At 47.5% G+C, this 15,505-nt stretch overlaps 1 protein-coding gene across 7 annotated transcripts in view; it reads left to right on the top strand.

The window, feature by feature from the left end:
• LOC132337795 (protein LZIC) overlaps positions 1 to 14,902 on the top strand; it is a 32,897-nt gene extending 17,995 nt beyond the window's left edge. For 4 of the 7 annotated variants that reach the window (XM_059866687.1, XM_059866688.1, XM_059866686.1 and 1 more), the window contains exons 7-10: positions 3,031 to 3,120; positions 6,151 to 6,272; positions 6,728 to 6,818; positions 12,950 to 14,902. In XM_059866687.1, coding sequence (XP_059722670.1) covers positions 3,031 to 3,120; positions 6,151 to 6,272; positions 6,728 to 6,818; positions 12,950 to 13,077 — 431 coding nt within the window. In that variant the 3' untranslated portion in view covers positions 13,078 to 14,902. Of the gene's footprint in view, positions 1 to 3,030; positions 3,121 to 3,711; positions 3,865 to 6,150; positions 6,273 to 6,727; positions 6,819 to 12,667; positions 12,807 to 12,918 lie in introns of those variants that run through there. The other 3 variants (XR_009489268.1, XM_059866690.1, XM_059866692.1) reach the window with 3 other exon arrangements.
• Positions 14,903 to 15,505: the final 603 nt, after the last annotated feature.

Raw genomic sequence — 15,505 nt, 5'->3', positions numbered from 1 at the left:
ATGGCAGTGTTTGGGGCTGTTTCCTGTCCTCCTTCAAGAAGGAGGACTGTAGTGTCTCGTTAAAAATTTAAATCTATCATTTAAGAGATGTGAACCTACCACATCTGGGAGTTCCAGCAGTAAATTGACCTAAATCTGACACTGGGTTCAGTTTCTGAAGTCAGCTAAAAGGGAGCACTGAACATGGAAACGAAGAGAAAAAAACCTGTATTAAATATTTCAGTTCATACTGTTCACCTATAAATAGGTAACTGTTATGAATTCTTCATTGTATCCCTCTGGAGATGGGAATTAATCCAGTCTCCAGCTGCCTGTGACTGAAGGTCATGAGTCAGAATGAATTAGAGGAAAATTTGTAGCAGGGTTTTTGCAGACTCTGGCTCCTGACTTCAGGTTTCAGGCTCCAGCTTGGAAGGTTTTTTGGGCTCTTAACTGTTCTCTGAAAAATGTCATTTGAAAATTAACAAGGCTTAAATTAGGGGCAGCATCCCCTTGCCACTTCCAAGCTTCCCAGTGTGACCATGCTTAAGCACTGAAGTGCTTGGTGGTGGCAGTGTGGAGGGGAATGGCTTAACCTTGATAATGCCATCAGAGTCAAAGGGACCCTTCCTGCTGCTCTGAACTCCACTTGTGTCGAGCAAAGGGACCCTGCAGGGCTCGGGCTCATTCACCAGAACTCCTTAGCTGAGCTTTGTAATCCTTTCCCATTAATTGAGGGTTTTCACTGCCTTGAACAGAACCAGTCAGATTCAACAAAAAAATAAATTGTAGCTCAACTAACTCCTGTTGGGTTTCTTTTGGCTATAACTGGAAATGCTACAAGATATTAAAGAGGTAGTCAGCTGTGACTTAGGCTTTAAAGAACTTGCCAGATGGCTGCTCTAAGTACCCTAAATTATTAAGACTGAATATGTAAAATACTACATTTTCCAACAGCTTACTGCCTTTTTATTTTTGTCTCCCTTAATTTAGGCTGTGCAGATTCCTCAGTTGCACTTTGTGTTTTCCCATAGCAGTACAATGTGGTCGTTAGGAATTTCAGCATTACAGAGGACTGCAGTGTGGGGGAGAATATGAAATGTGAAGGAACAAAAGCTCATGTTGCATTCTCATTGCATTAAATAAGCATGGCTTTAAAACTGAATGGGATGCTTAAGTAATTTCCTTTATGCAAAAATTTTTAAGATGAATTTTTTTTAGCATGTCTCTTTTTCTCTTGAGATGTGAAATTTTTGTTTATTTAAAAAGGTGACAGGAGGGGAGTCAGAAGAATTTGGGAGTTCTTAATTATGAACTTACCTGTGACATTGTCCAGCAGAAAGTCCCTTCCAGGTTTTGAATTCATACCAGTGTAGGTGGAAGTGAAGGAAATACAGTTACAAATCTGTAATTTTCAGTTGCTGTGTGTTGGAATCTTCTTCTGAAGGCGTTCAGTCAAAACAGTTCTTGCTGGTGAGGCTTGAGTTTCCTGAGGAGCTGTTTCCATCTGTTGGTAAAACAGACAAGTTAAACTGAGATTAAGTACAGATTTCTCCTGTCTACATTTTTTGAAGTGAAACCCCAATAGCTGATGTTCTAAACCTAGTTAGGAAAGAAGAATAGAAGGGAAGACTTAACTGCAGTTACAGTATTTTTTCATTATGTCCTGTTGTATCTGGGGTCAGTGATTGAAGAGAAAGCCACTGTGGTCTTTTAATTCATTTTGGGAAGAAATATTTTTTTTTCATTAGCGAGTTTTCAGAACAAGGAGCACTGAGGAGAGGTGAGGAAATTGGAAGTACTTAGCTATTCCATTACTTGGGTAATATCCTTGCAAAGTAGCCCAGGTGTTTGTAGGTGTAGAAGTACCTCCACCTGCTCATTCCAAACCCATGCCTGGTTTCCTCTGCTCTCTTCCTGCCTTGCCAGAGCCTGCAGCTTCAGCCCAGGGTGTTGAGTGGGAAGGTGCTGCTGGTGCTTGCTGTGCCAAGGCCAGGGGGGCAGAGCCTTTCCCCAGCCCAGGAGAGGCTTTGGAAGGAGACAGATGGGGATGTCAGGCGTTCCTGGCTCTGCCCAGTCCACGTGTTGGGCCTTGCTGAGCTGTAGGAATTCCTGGGATCCTCACCCAGCCCACTGCAGGCAGCGTGGGGAGGGAAGGGCTGCACTGCAGGACAGCTCTCTGTACTGCTGGGCAAGGGGAGGGAGTGTTTTCAGACCCAGATTATTGCTTTGGCAAGGCTGGGCTGGCCGTGTTGGCTGCAATTTATAGATCTTTGTTGTTTATTATTCTGTCATGTGAATCATCTTAAAAGTAAATGAGAAACTAAATTTCATTGCCTGTGCCTGGCAAACAGAGGAGAATTAGGTGACCCAGTTATGTCCATTTACACTGTGTTGGATGCTGCAGGACAAGCTTGAAGCATTTAGTCTTTTAACAGAGTTTAGTGAAGAGTTCAGTCGTTCCTGACTAACCCTGGTCAGTCTTTGTGAGAAAGGAATGGAAAACTGGCACTGGGGGATAGATCCACGTTCAGCTCCAGAGGTGAGCACAGGCAGCCCAAACCTTCCTGTTGGCTCTGCACATCTGCCTCACCCTCACCTGGAGAGACCAGTTCCAGATCAGATAGAACAGTGCATTCTCCTTGGCTTCACCAGCCTTTGGCCTCTCTTCCTGCAGTGCCAGCCCCACAATTCCCAGAGATTCAGCTGAGATCCCATTCCTTCTCTGCTGAGGCCAGGATCTATCAGTTGGGTTTTGTGCTGAAAGCTTCCTAAAGAATGCAAAGCTTGAATGCAATTCATTCTCAAGTGATTGGGAATGTCATTGGTATGGTCAGGGTGGAAATCTTGCAGCTGAAGAACAACTTGATTTAAAAACCTTTAAACATGGAAAGGTTCCTATGTTAGCAGCCCCAGACAATGGTGCAGGTTTTTGAATTTGACCTAGAGCATGTTCTAAAGCAGGCTGGGAGTGAAGGTGTATTGAACTAAAGATCTTTCTGGGCTTCAGCTGTGTATGTCCTGTAATTCTCTGCTCATCTGTTTTCACAGGGCAGTGCCCTCATACATTTTTCCCAGCTCCAGTCACTGATCAGGACTGCACACGTGGATTATCTGATCTCCTGTGGTTTCTAGAAGCAGGTAAGTGTTCTGTTGGTTGGGGATGGGGCAGGGACCACTCATCCATGAGCCAGACAGATTTGTGGGGGTAGGGAAATGCTGCTTAAGGAGCATTTCATAATGTGTAGCATATTAATGCAGCTTTCTGGAGAGAACTAAGTTGATAAGTATTTTGAAAAGATTTTTCAGTCCTTCATTTGCAAATGTAGATCGTGCTGTCTTCTGGGCATGGACCAGCTTTGTATGTGGGTTTGGAAATTTTCTCATGTAGCATATGCTGGGTAATGTTGTCATCCTAAACTGTGTCTTCTGAAAGCTTTATGTAACAAGAAAACAGAGATATGTTCCCATTTCTCCTGCTGGGGTCTGAGTGCTGTTTTGAGACCTCTGTCCTTCCACTTGGCTGTCACTGAGTAGGAAGAGCTGTGCTGGCAGGGTAACTGTGTGGTGTGGGGAGAGCAAAGTGCTGCTGCTCTGAAAGCTTAGTTTTACCCCTCTGTGCATATTTTTTGAGCATTATTGAGTGCTTTTTCCCCCCATGCTGCTTCCTCATTGTGTGAAGCATTCATTGAATGGGCAGGCTTTAGGATTTTTGTCCTTCCTGTTAAATAGGTGCCTTTGTGACACACCCATCTTGGCTGAAGGTTACTTCAGAAGAGCCAGGCTTGGATAGGAATTCCCATCACCCCTTTTTAAAGGTGGAAAATTAATAAACAACTGGAAGATAGTTATGGTGGAAAGCAATGAGGAGTAACCAAACCAGGTCTGGTAATACCTGATGTGAAGTGGGGTCTTCCTCATTGGCATGGGGGCAACCATGGCATTTTCTTGGTGCTTGTGGATGGTGCCACCTACTGATACCCCATCCATTTTGTTGCATTTTTAAACAATACATGTCTTCCTGCATTTCATCTTCTCTTGTGATTTTCCTTTTCTAGGTTGATTGGTTACTAGTACAGCAGCTTCCCTTTTCAAGGACAATATCTTTTGAAAAGTATTTACAATATTAAGAACCAGTCCCAACCTTTCAGACTGGCTGGATATCTTGATCGATGTTTATTGTTTTATCAGTCTCTGGATGTGTATAACTTAATGTCTCTTGCTCACTATCTTATTTTGTTCATTGCCTTACTATTGGCATCACTTGTTAGTCCTCAGTAAATTGCACTGTGGAGTATAAACCCAGTAGCAGAATCCAGTTTACTTACTTGAGTTGACACTAGGCAAGATGATGGGATTGTTTAACTGCCCCTTCAGAGAGCAGTTTGCTGGTTGTATAAAAAGCCCCAGCAGTCACCACCTTGCACAGGTACAGGCTGCAGGCTCCCAAGCAGAGCATCTACAGCAAATCAGCTTGGTGCAGATCTTCCCACTGAAACATGTTCAGGAAGGACTGGTGATGGATCTTTCTCACTTTTTACTGCTGTTATCTCCATGCTCAGTAGTGTGGGTGGCAAAGCCTGTCCCAGCAGCTGCTGCTGAAGTTTGCTTTACTTCTGACTCACTCATGAGGGCCTCTGTGCAATTTTAAATGGTTTCCACACCCAGATTACTTTCCCTTAAAAGTAATAATGGAAATGAAGTGAGAGGGGAGGTTGGTAATGACTGCAGGAGAACATTACTGGGAAAACTGTTTGAACCTGCTGGGGTACAGCCTTCCCTGTGCAAGCCTTCTGTAGCGTGTTCCCTTCATTACTGGGGTTCAGGAAATCACTTTTATAGGCTGGTGTAGGACCAGAGCCAGTCCTGGGAGTGAAAAGTGGTTGAAGACTGTGTTGGAGCCACTTCTGAGGTGTGTGTGGTGCAGGAGTGGCTGGATCACACCTCCATCCACTCAGGGGAGCATGGAATGGTTTGGGTGGGAAGGGACCTCAAAGCCCACCCAGTGCCACCCCTGCCATGGCAGGGACAGCTCCCACTGTCCCAGGCTGGCCTTGGGCACTGCCAGGGCTCCAGGGGCAGCGCAGATGCCCTGGGCACCTGTGCCAGGCCTCACAGGGAAGGTTTTCTTCCCAGTCTCCCACCCAAACCCACTCTCCATAAGTGCAGAGCCATTCCCCTGGTGCTGTCAGGCTCCTGCAGACAGTCCCTCTCCATCCTCCTGGTGGGGTCCCTTCAGGGCCAGTCAGGGTTCAGTTTCTCCTCCACACAGCCCTGGGCAGGGGTTGTCTCTGTTTTTGTGACATTGCTGCAATTGTGTGGTATTTGAAGCACCATTACTTTTTACATTTCAGGTTAAGGTTTTTACTATTGTTGACGTAATAAACATGGTTCAGGATGGTTTTTAAGAGTAGCTGAAGAGAATGCCTGAATGTTTGGGGTTTTTTTTGTCATGGTAAACACCCTGTTGTGGAACTTAAATAATTACCAGATTCTCACATAACAATCATGCTTTGTGCTATAGAATCTGGGTAGCACAGTCTGTTTATTCCATAACATAATTATTTCTATTAAAATAAGAAACAAAAGCTCAGCTTTTAAATGATACTCTTTCCCTGCTCCTCTTAGTTCTGCTTTCTCTCCAAAACCGTTTCATAAATTTTAGTAATTTTTACAGTAACACCGTGGCCTTTTTATAAGATACAAAAAGGAAAAAAGAAAAAGAGGAGGAAGACTTAAGAGTTTAGATTTCACACAGCTTTTGTTTAGCCATTGTGGGCCTGATGGCTGTGCATTCTGCATCCTGTTTTCATTCTGCTTGTGCTTATTTATGGAAAAAACCCCAAACCACGGACTCTTCTGTCAGGGTGATTCTTTCATCTAGTTCTTAGAATTCCTTTTCTACTCATGCAGTAACGTAACCACAGATAATGAGCTGTGGGGAAGTGATCATGAGCCTCTGTGTTTCAGTTGGATCTGTAAGGCCCAGTGTAGCTGCTGACAGCTTTAAGGGTTTCTCTGGGGAAGGATGTGATTCCTTACTCTCCCAGGATATTCCATGATCTGCCCACTGGTGAAAGCCAGGTATTTTGGAAATGAAATTTTTCCTCTATTTCCTGTTAGACCCCATTCCCTATTCTAGTTTGTGCTTTCCTGATTTTGTGTCTGCAGGAAATCCAGGAGCTGGCAGGAGGGGAATGAACCGTGAGGGCGTCCCCGGAAAGAGTCCGGAGGAGATGTACATTCAGCAGAAAGTGAGAGTGCTGCTCATGCTCAGGAAGATGGGATCCAACGTAAGATGCACCTCGTGGCCCATCCTTTGTGGGTTTTCAGGCCACTTTGGATAGCTGGGGTGGTGCTTGTTGAGATGGGCAGGTGATGGTCTGGTCTTAATGCTGAATTGTTTGAGCCATCCTGGATTTAACCATTATCACTTAAACACAATTGATTTTTGCTTAAACATTATAAGGCTTGTGATGCCTGGAACTACCATATATAGATAACTTATTTCAAGTTCTTCATTATGGAAAAAGAGCCAAGGGAAGCAGCTGTTCTAAGGTGGCACTGAACCTGCCCACGAGTTCATGGTGTCCCATTTGGCTGCTGTGCACTTTCTGGTGCTCAAGGTGCACAAGCAAGGGGTGGTGCAGGTGGTGAGGAGCAGAGCAGAGGTGCTGTGGTGCCTGCTGGGGTGGGTTCTGCTCTGCTGGGTGCTCAGGTGTCACCTCTGTCACCTCTGTGCCCGCAGCTGACGGCCAGCGAGGAGGAGTTCCTGCGCACGTACGCGGGGGTGGTGAACAGCCAGCTGAGCCAGCTGCCCCAGCACTCCATCGACCAGGGTGAGTGCCCCCCGTGCCCCCCCTGTGCCCCCCTGTGCCCCCCAGCACTCCATCGACCAGGGTGAGTGCCCCCCGTGCCCCCCAGTGTCCCCCAGCACTCCATCGACCAGGGTGAGTGCCCCCCGTGCCCCCCAGTGTCCCCCAGCACTCCATCGACCAGGGTGAGTGCCCCCCGTGCCCCCTGTGCCCCCCCTGTGCACCCCCAGTGTCCCCCAGCACTCCATCGACCAGGGTGAGTGCCCCCCGTGCCCCCCTGTGCCCCCCAGCACTCCATTGACCAGGGTGAGTGCCCCCCGTGTCCCCCTGTGCCCCCCAGCACTCCATCGACCAGGGTGAGTGCCCCCCGTGCCCCCCTGTGCCCCCCAGCACTCCATCGACCAGGGTGAGTGCCCCCCGTGCCCCCCTGTGCCCCCCCAGTGTCCCCCAGCACTCCATCGACCAGGGTGAGTGCCCCCTGTGCCCCCCCCGTGCCCCCCTGTGCCCCCCAGCACTCCATCGACCAGGGTGAGTGCCCCCCGTGCCCCCCAGTGCCCCCCCTGTGCCCCCCAGCACTCCATCGACCAGGGTGAGTGCCCCTCGTGCCCCCCTGTGCCCCCCCTGTGCCCCCCAGCACTCCATCGACCAGGGTGAGTGCCCCCTGTGCCCCCTGTGCCCCCCCTGTGCCCCCCAGTGTCCCCCAGCACTCCATCGACCAGGGTGAGTGCCCCCAGTGCCCCCCCTGTGCACCCCCAGTGGCCCCCAGCACTCCATTGACCAGGGTGAGTGCCCCCCGTGCCCCCCTGTGCCCCCCCAGTGTCCCCCAGCACTCCATCGACCAGGGTGAGTGCCCCCAGTGCCCCCCGTGCCGCCCTGTGCCCCCCTGTGCCCCCCCCGTGCCCTCCCTTCCCCTGGGGCAGCAGCCTCAGCAAACAGCACCTGCAGCCTCCTGGACTTCCAGAATCGTTTGCCACCTGCTGAAACCCATCCTGCAGGCCAGGATATGCTGGCTTTGTTGATTCTTTGCAGGAGTCGTGGTAAACAGTTGTGTGGAGCTGCTCTGAGTCCACAAATCTCTTCTGAACCTGAATGTTTCTCACTGGATTCCTCTCCCTCCCCTGCACAGCCCTTGTGCCAGATCACGTTCATAAAGTGCAGTTTGGAATGGAAGGAACTTTGTAAGACTCGTGCCAGAAAGATCTGAGCAGAAATTTAGTATGGATCTGAGACATCCAGAAATCCATTACAAACACAACCTGCACAAACCTGCTGCTGTGCTCATTCCTGGCATAGCTGGGGGCTGATGGAGGTGGATATGCTTGAAGAATTCTGAGCCAAAATACTCAACTTTTCTGCCAGTCTAAAGTGAGAATTTTCTTGATTCTTGTCAAAAACTGAGATAGACACATTTAGTTAAGAGAGACTTTGCTGCAGTTGGCATTTTTCAGCATTATCCTTAAAAGTTACATTTTTCCCAGTGAAATAAATGCTGAAATACTTGCACTTTGGCAAAGAAAAGGTGATAAAATCAGAAGTCCAGCCAGGGGACACAGATACTTCCCACAGTGGTGCTGAAGCTGCAGTGTGCTCTACAGACAGAGGCAGCTATAATTTATAGCTCAGGACTTTGATTTGCTTAGAAATCTCTCCAGGTTTCTCACAGTCAGTGATGATAATGCTCCTTGCTTGCTGCTGCCTGTGCCCTCTGCTGTGTCCTGGGGTCAGAGAAACAGGAAGGGCTCAGTATGGAATTCCTGCAAGCTGGGAATACCATGGCATAGGTGTGGGATGTGCCACCCTAAGGGAGATCCCATCTCCACTAGGTGGCATTGCCTGGTGCTGGAAAAGCCCTGCAAGTCCACACACTCACTGTTCTGTTGCTCCAAGATTGCTTAAAGGAATTTTCTTCCCTACTTTTCTGTTCTCACTGAATCTCCTCGGGAGGATTTCTTTTTTCCTTTATGCAGCTTGTCTTACACAACAACAAAGAGAAGTGTTATTTAGGGAGTAACTTACACCAAGTTAGCACTTCAGTGGATTTCAGTCTTTTGTTCCACAGTAGGACAGGTTGCTCTCAGCCTGACGTGTCCCTGCTGTATCTTTAGAGCCATTTTCCTCCAGCAGGCACAAAAGACACAAAGCTAACTTCACACCCCCTTTGTCCCAAAAACCAGAATGACGTCGGCATTGGCCTGAGCACTCTGAGAGCTTTGGCCTGGAGCTGCAGGTTTCTGAGTGTCCCTTCACGTGCTGCAGCCTGGCTCCAGTTCCAGGAAGGTTGTTTTGGTTCCTGGGGTCTCCTTGATGGGAGTGCAGAGGATGGGTGGTGTACAGTTCTGAGCCTGTGGCCCTGCAGCAGTGACCTGGGCAGGCTGCTGAGCTTGTCCCTGTGCTGTCCCTGCTGTGCCTCCTGGGCAGGGGCTGTGGCTCTGTGTGAGCCCCTGTGTTTGCCCAGGGAGTCACTGCAGCCTCCGTGTCCACTGGGTCAGGATGTGGCAGGGCACTGAAGGAAGGAGTTTCTACTGTCCCTGCTGAATTCAGGCTTGTGCCATAACCCTCCATGAGCCACTGCTCATGCCAGTATCTCTGACACTTAAAGCTCCTCCTTGAGACTCTGTTTGTTGTTTAAGGATCCAGCAATGGAAGTTAATTTGGATCAAGAAGTGTCTTAGAATATCTCTGTAATTTTTAATCAAGCCTGAAGGCTAAGACTCCCCTTCAGTTTATCCTTATTTTTATTGGAAGAGGAGATATGGTAATTGAGTCTAATATTAATGTCATTTTATTTTTCAGTCATTGTTAACTCCTATATGAAAATGCAGAACCCAGGGTGTTTTTCTTTACTCTGGGAGCTCTTTAGCTGACATCTGTGCAGTGTTTGTTGTTTGTTTTTATGGCTCCAAGAATAACTGAGGAGCCCTGAGGCATCTCAGTTCACCCAGTGTGTGTGCTGAGAGGGGATGTAATCCTGAGCTGTTTTGGGATGTTCACACATTGGTCTTGCCTGCATTGCAGCAAGAGCTAACACAGCTCACACTTGATGAAATTTAGGCTTTCTCACATATTTTTGAGTACAAGCAAAATGCCTCTCAGGAAGTTTTGTGCACAAAAGCATCTTCTGCATGAGCCCCACCTGCCCTGTTCCCCAGCTCTTTGCATTTCCAGGGGGTGGGCTGGCTCTGGGCTCGCTGCAGGCACTGCTCTGGCAGCTCTGGAAATGGAAGCAGTGCAGGGAGGAAGCACGAGATGGGAATTGAGCTGAGACCTTGGTGATTGCAGCTCTGTGTTCCTATAGCAACAGGAGTGTGGTGCTGGCTCCTGGAGGAAGCTGGTCCCGTGGGGAGGGCAAGGCTGAGAGGCAGACCCGTGCCTGGCTGGGTGAGGCTGTTCTCTGGCTGCTGGGGCACCAGGACCACCCCAGGCTGCTGTGGGGCTCCAGGGGACTGTGCCCATGGCTTGGCAGATGCTGCTGGAGAATGGAGGTCGAGCTCTGCTCAGTGCACTTCTGTTTTGTTGAACACAAGGCTTGTTTTAGTGTGCTGCTGCTCTCAGCAGTGCATGGTGTATTTTTAGAATGCCAGCCTAGGATGCTAATACTGGGAATTCCAGGGAAGAGTTAATGTTCAGAAGATTGTTGCTGGAAGGTGGTTGAAGAAATGTATGTATGCAAAGATCTTGTGTGAAGTGAAGAATTTCTTTTTTTAATCTTGGCAGCCTTTAGAAATTCCCAACAGGCTAAACCTTCTGATCTCTAAATGCTTTTGGGGTTTAATTAATTCTGCAGGTGACTACAAGCAAATCAGGTGTACATATCTATTTCTCATTCAAAGAGCACTGGGGAGCAGCAGCTGTTAGAGGTGTCAGCTTCTCCTCTGGTGTTAAGGTGCTGTGGTTTCAATCCAGCCTGTGCCCTGCTGGGCTCGTGCTCTGTGCCCAGGTCCTTGCTCTGGCATCAGCCCCCCTGGGGAAGCTTTCTGCCATGGAGGTGGGCAGGGGAGCAGCTGGGGACACTGAGCTCAGGCTGCAGCCTTCCCTGCCCTGCAGTAAAGTCATCTGACCTTCAGCTCATCTTGGCTTGCTAAGACTGAAGTGCAAGTGGTGTAAAAGAACTCTAAATTCAGCAATTTAAACAGCTGCAATTGGAACATAATCTCAGTGGGATTTTTTTGGAAGTTAGTGGGGTAAGATTGTCACTATTACTTTCTAAGATAGGACATAAGCCCACCTGTTAATTATTGTTAATTTGTAGGAAGAATGAGGGTGAGAAAGCATGAGGCAGATGCAGTGAGAGAAGTATCTGAATGTCTAAAGGTTTGTGGCAATTAATGCTTTGCTCATAAAAGAAAAGGAACATTTCACTGGGTATGTTGTGAGTCTCTGTTTCAGGGTAGAAATGTGTGCCCAGAAAAGGGGCAGCTGTGGAGGCAGCAGCTGTGTGTATAGATGCAGGTCAGGTAAAAGCATGCCTTTGTCATTGTTGTGTACATTAATTGCTGGAAGTGCAGAGCTCAGAGAAGGATGTGCTCAAGGCAGACGTGGTTCACCATCCCATTGTCTCAGTCACAGCCTCTTGGCCATGTGCAGCTTAACTTTATAACCCGTGCTCTGCTTTTTGCATTATTATACTTGATTAGTAAGAAAACATCCCTTGTGGGAGCCAAGTGGGCCTGCAGGAGCAGCTCAGGCTCTTCTGCTTTCCCTTGAGCACACAGGAGGCCCAGCTCTGTTCTCTGGCAGTGTTTGTGCCTGTGCACGGGCACTGCAGAGCTGCTGAATCTGCAGCCTCCTTAGCTTGCTTTCCTTTGCCTCTGGCTAGTTTGGGCTGCAGGACAGGGCTGGAACAAAACTTGCTTCCCTGCTGAGAAACGTGGGTGACCTTTTTCTGCACAAATGTCACCCAGGTTCTTTGCTGGGGGACACCTCCAGACGTGGCCACGTGCCCTCAGTGGCCTCTGGGTGGTTCCTGCTCAGGACAGGCAGCAGCACAGAGCTCTGGGGTTATCTGGGGTGCAGCCTCCTTTCCTGTGTGGGATTGCAAGGAAACCTGCAGGAATTTTGTTCCCATTGAGGCACGGGGAAGGGGAGAGCCCAGGGGAACAGTCAGGTCTGTGAAGGAGTGCAGCTGATGCCGTGCTGGGTGAGTCTCTGTGGTTGCCAGGCGACTCCAGCTGCTCCTGCACCTTCCAGGGCTGCGTGGAGCCCTCCATGCCAGAGGGGCTGCTGCAGCTGCCCTGGCTCCTCCAGCCTGGGGCTCTCCCTCCCCAGCACCCACGGGTTTGTCACAGTCCTTGCAAGTGAAATCCTTGTTTTTCTTCAGGGGCTGGTAGTTCTTGTGTGTTTTAAAACCAACAAGGCAGCTTGTTAACTCCAGACTGGATCCTGGTGCTATATATCATTTATGTTTTGATCAAGGAAAAAACAGTTTGTGCAGGAGATGAAAAGGGAGATGACTGCAGGGCTTCTGAATGCTGGCAAGAGGCTGCATCAGAGCAGTTTTTGATGTAGTTTTATATAAGATAAGGGCCCTACATATGAAAAACAAACTACTACTGCTTGGTCCTTAATATTTCCTCCTTTGAGTACATATAACAAATAAATGGTGAAGTGTATAAAAGTAAGTGCAGTTGTATCAGTTGCATTTCAGGAGCATTGATTTAGCTTTCAAGGACATTAGCAAGGGGAATTTACAACCATTTTGACCACTTTTCCTGCTGTATTGCAACTGAAGAGCAGATCAGATAACTGAGAAATGGAATTCATATCATGAGATCAGATGAGACTTTTTTATTAGTCCTCTTTTACCTTGTGTGCAGGTGTATGGGCAGAAGTTGCTAGGAGCACAAAACTGAGATTTGCTTGTTGATGTGCTTCAGGTGAAAGACTGGAGGAATTTTGCATGCTGGTGCTCCATCTGAGTTGAATTTGAACTTTGCAAAGGCCTGGAAGAGGATTCTGTGGAGCTGAGCAGTTACCTGACTGGGACAGGCAGTGGTGGTGGTTTGGCATTCCCTGGTTTGTCATTTCCTTTCCTGTTGGTTGTGTGGATGTGTAGAATGACACTTGGGGTACTGCTCTTTAAAGGAAGTAATTATGGCACAGATTCCTGTATCCATTGTTGTTGCAGGTGCTGAGGATGTTGTGATGGCATTTTCCAGGTCAGAGACAGAAGACAGAAGGCAGTAACTACAGGACACCTGAACAACACAGAACTGGAGAGGACAGTGAGATTCCTGAAGATAGAGGAGGATGGCTGAGCATTAATAAGTTCCTCTGCCCACCCTAATTGTTCCTTGGTATTCCTTCTCCTTTGTAATGTTGTTTCCCTTTGCCCAACCCTCAGAGTGCATCTCACAGCCATCTATTCCTGTCAGATTTTGCAACTCAGCCGGGCTGTGTTCATTAAGGACAAACCTAAAGGTGTGCTTTTGGTTGGCTCAAAGGGACAGGCTGTGCTTGGATAAAGGAAGGTAATTTTTCAAACTTGACCAATGGAAACCTTTTATCTCACGTTTTATTTTATATTTTAAACAAAGTCTCTTGACATCCTACTTCTAAAGAAGCTTTTCATGCTGTGGTGCTTATTTAGGTCAAACTTGTGAATTTGAAGAGGGTTTGATTTGGCTGCATAGAACTGGAAGCAGCTTGTGATTGGGTGACAATGCAAAAGCTTTCCCTTCAGTTGGCTTGCAGGTATTTTGCTGACTCCAACGTTTTCATTGCAGGAAGCTGATGTTTTGGTGCATTGGTTATTTCTTTATACTTATTGACTTGGGGGGGAAAGACAGACAAATGTGCTTTGCAATATTTATTACATCTACACACATATAAACGCTTGCTTTTGGGGGGTTGTTTTGGTTTTTTGATTGGCTTTGAAGTCATGGTTTGATTTCCTTTTGGCTGCAGTGTTTCTGATGCAATCAGTTTTTCCATACTCAGCTGCTCCATGGCCTGGAGCAATTTTGGGAGCATGTGTCAAAGCAGATTTGGTTCAAGAAGTCCACCTGGCCAGGCTGGAGGCCGAGGATGCCCAGCCCTGGTGGGCACGGGGGGCTGTGCCCGAGCCCTGGCACTCCTGGCTGCCCAGGGCTTCTCCCTGCTTCCCACAGAGGAGCTGGAGATGTTCTGCAGGAATTGCAGGAGTGAGATCTAAGGCTGTGACATAAATTTGCCAAATTTGTACAGAGAATTTGTGAACTTGTTTAAAATACTGCAGAGTTCCACTTTAACCCTTTGCTGCACAAGACTAGCTCTCACATTAGGAACAATTAATGATCATTAACTTAAATCCAGTTTGCACTGGGCTTTAAAAAACTGAAGTTTCTAGTCACTTGAAAAATTGTACGTGGTTTCCCTCCTTGCAGCTGTTTGGTGAAAGGGAAATTCTCTGGATCCTAGGGTAGCAGCATGCTCCTGAGGCACTGCTCCAGGAGCAGCAGTGCTGCTTTGGGCTGTCCAGCACTGAGTGTACAGGTGACACTCTCAGGTTCACTCTCTGCAGCTGCAGGGCCTTAAAACACACCCAGGCCTTGACAGACTGAGAAGCCTGCAGTGGAATTCCCGGGGTGCACTGACTGTTCAGGAATCTGCACATATCTCCAGCACTGCTGCCTAAAACCAAGCACTTCATTTTCTCATGTGTGCAGGTGGTTTTTACAAAACTTCTGGATTTTGCTGTGGGTTGCACTGACTTCGAGATGTTTCAGAATCTATTAAAGCTGAACTCAATTTACCTGTTCCTGGTTCTTTTCCTATGGTTGTTAATTATTTACAGTGACAATTCTAGAATCTAACTGTGACAACATGACCATTTTCATGGCCAGAAATTCTGCTGACAGGATGCTGTTGTGGTCTCAAAATGGGGCAAAAGCTGGAGAGAAGCCATGGACTGTCTGCAAAAGGAAGAATAGACTTGTGAGCACAAGGAAGAAATTATCTTGAGCAAATAAATACTGTGTAATGAGAGTAACTGTACATCTATTTATGAAAAATGCTCCTTTTGATTCAGTTGCAGCTTTGTAAAGTTCTATGTGAAAGTAAATCTTTTACCCCTTTTTGTTGGGGCCAGATAAGAAATTTCTTTGTTAAAATAAACCAGGAATGAGCCCAAAGGATTCTCTAGATTTTGACTTGGTTGCCTGAGAAGCACTTTAATGTGGGTTTGGTGCAGAGGGGGGCAGCCCTCCCAGTGTTAACTGAGGGGCTCCTGTGACGCTGGCTGCTCTGGGGTGGCCTCCCAGTGCTGACCTTGATCTCCCTGGCTGTCCAGGACACTCCTCAGCAGCTAAGGCTTTTCAAGAGGAAAGTGAACTGTTTATGTGGTTTAATCTTTTCACTAAAAATGTAACTGTTGGGGAGGGGAGAAAATACAGTTTTTAATATCTACTCTTGTTTCATATTGATTTATTACACTGCTCAGCTGCCAAATGAAAAACACCTGGCTTCACCTTTGAGAAAGACACAGGACATCAGCGTGGGGGACTTGTTTATTGTTATTATTTCTCTAGCTTTGCTGTTGTGCTTCTGCCTTCTCGAGTAACCATTACTAATAAAACCAGGAAATTAAATGTTTTAGAGGCCAGAGTTGAGAGCACAGATCTAATTTGAAATATGTTGGTAACTAGAAGAGGCTTTGTAGCCCAATTATCAACCATATAGTGCTTAAGGCATTCAGAAAGGAGTGTAAAAGCCTTAGAGGCATCTTCCAAGAAAAG

Source organism: Haemorhous mexicanus, chromosome 23 (assembly GCF_027477595.1).
Source record: "Haemorhous mexicanus isolate bHaeMex1 chromosome 23, bHaeMex1.pri, whole genome shotgun sequence".
NCBI classification, from domain to species: Eukaryota; Metazoa; Chordata; class Aves; order Passeriformes; family Fringillidae; genus Haemorhous; species Haemorhous mexicanus.
The sequence above is the reverse complement of the archived record's forward strand: the minus strand, read 5'-3'. Positions and strand labels throughout refer to the sequence as shown.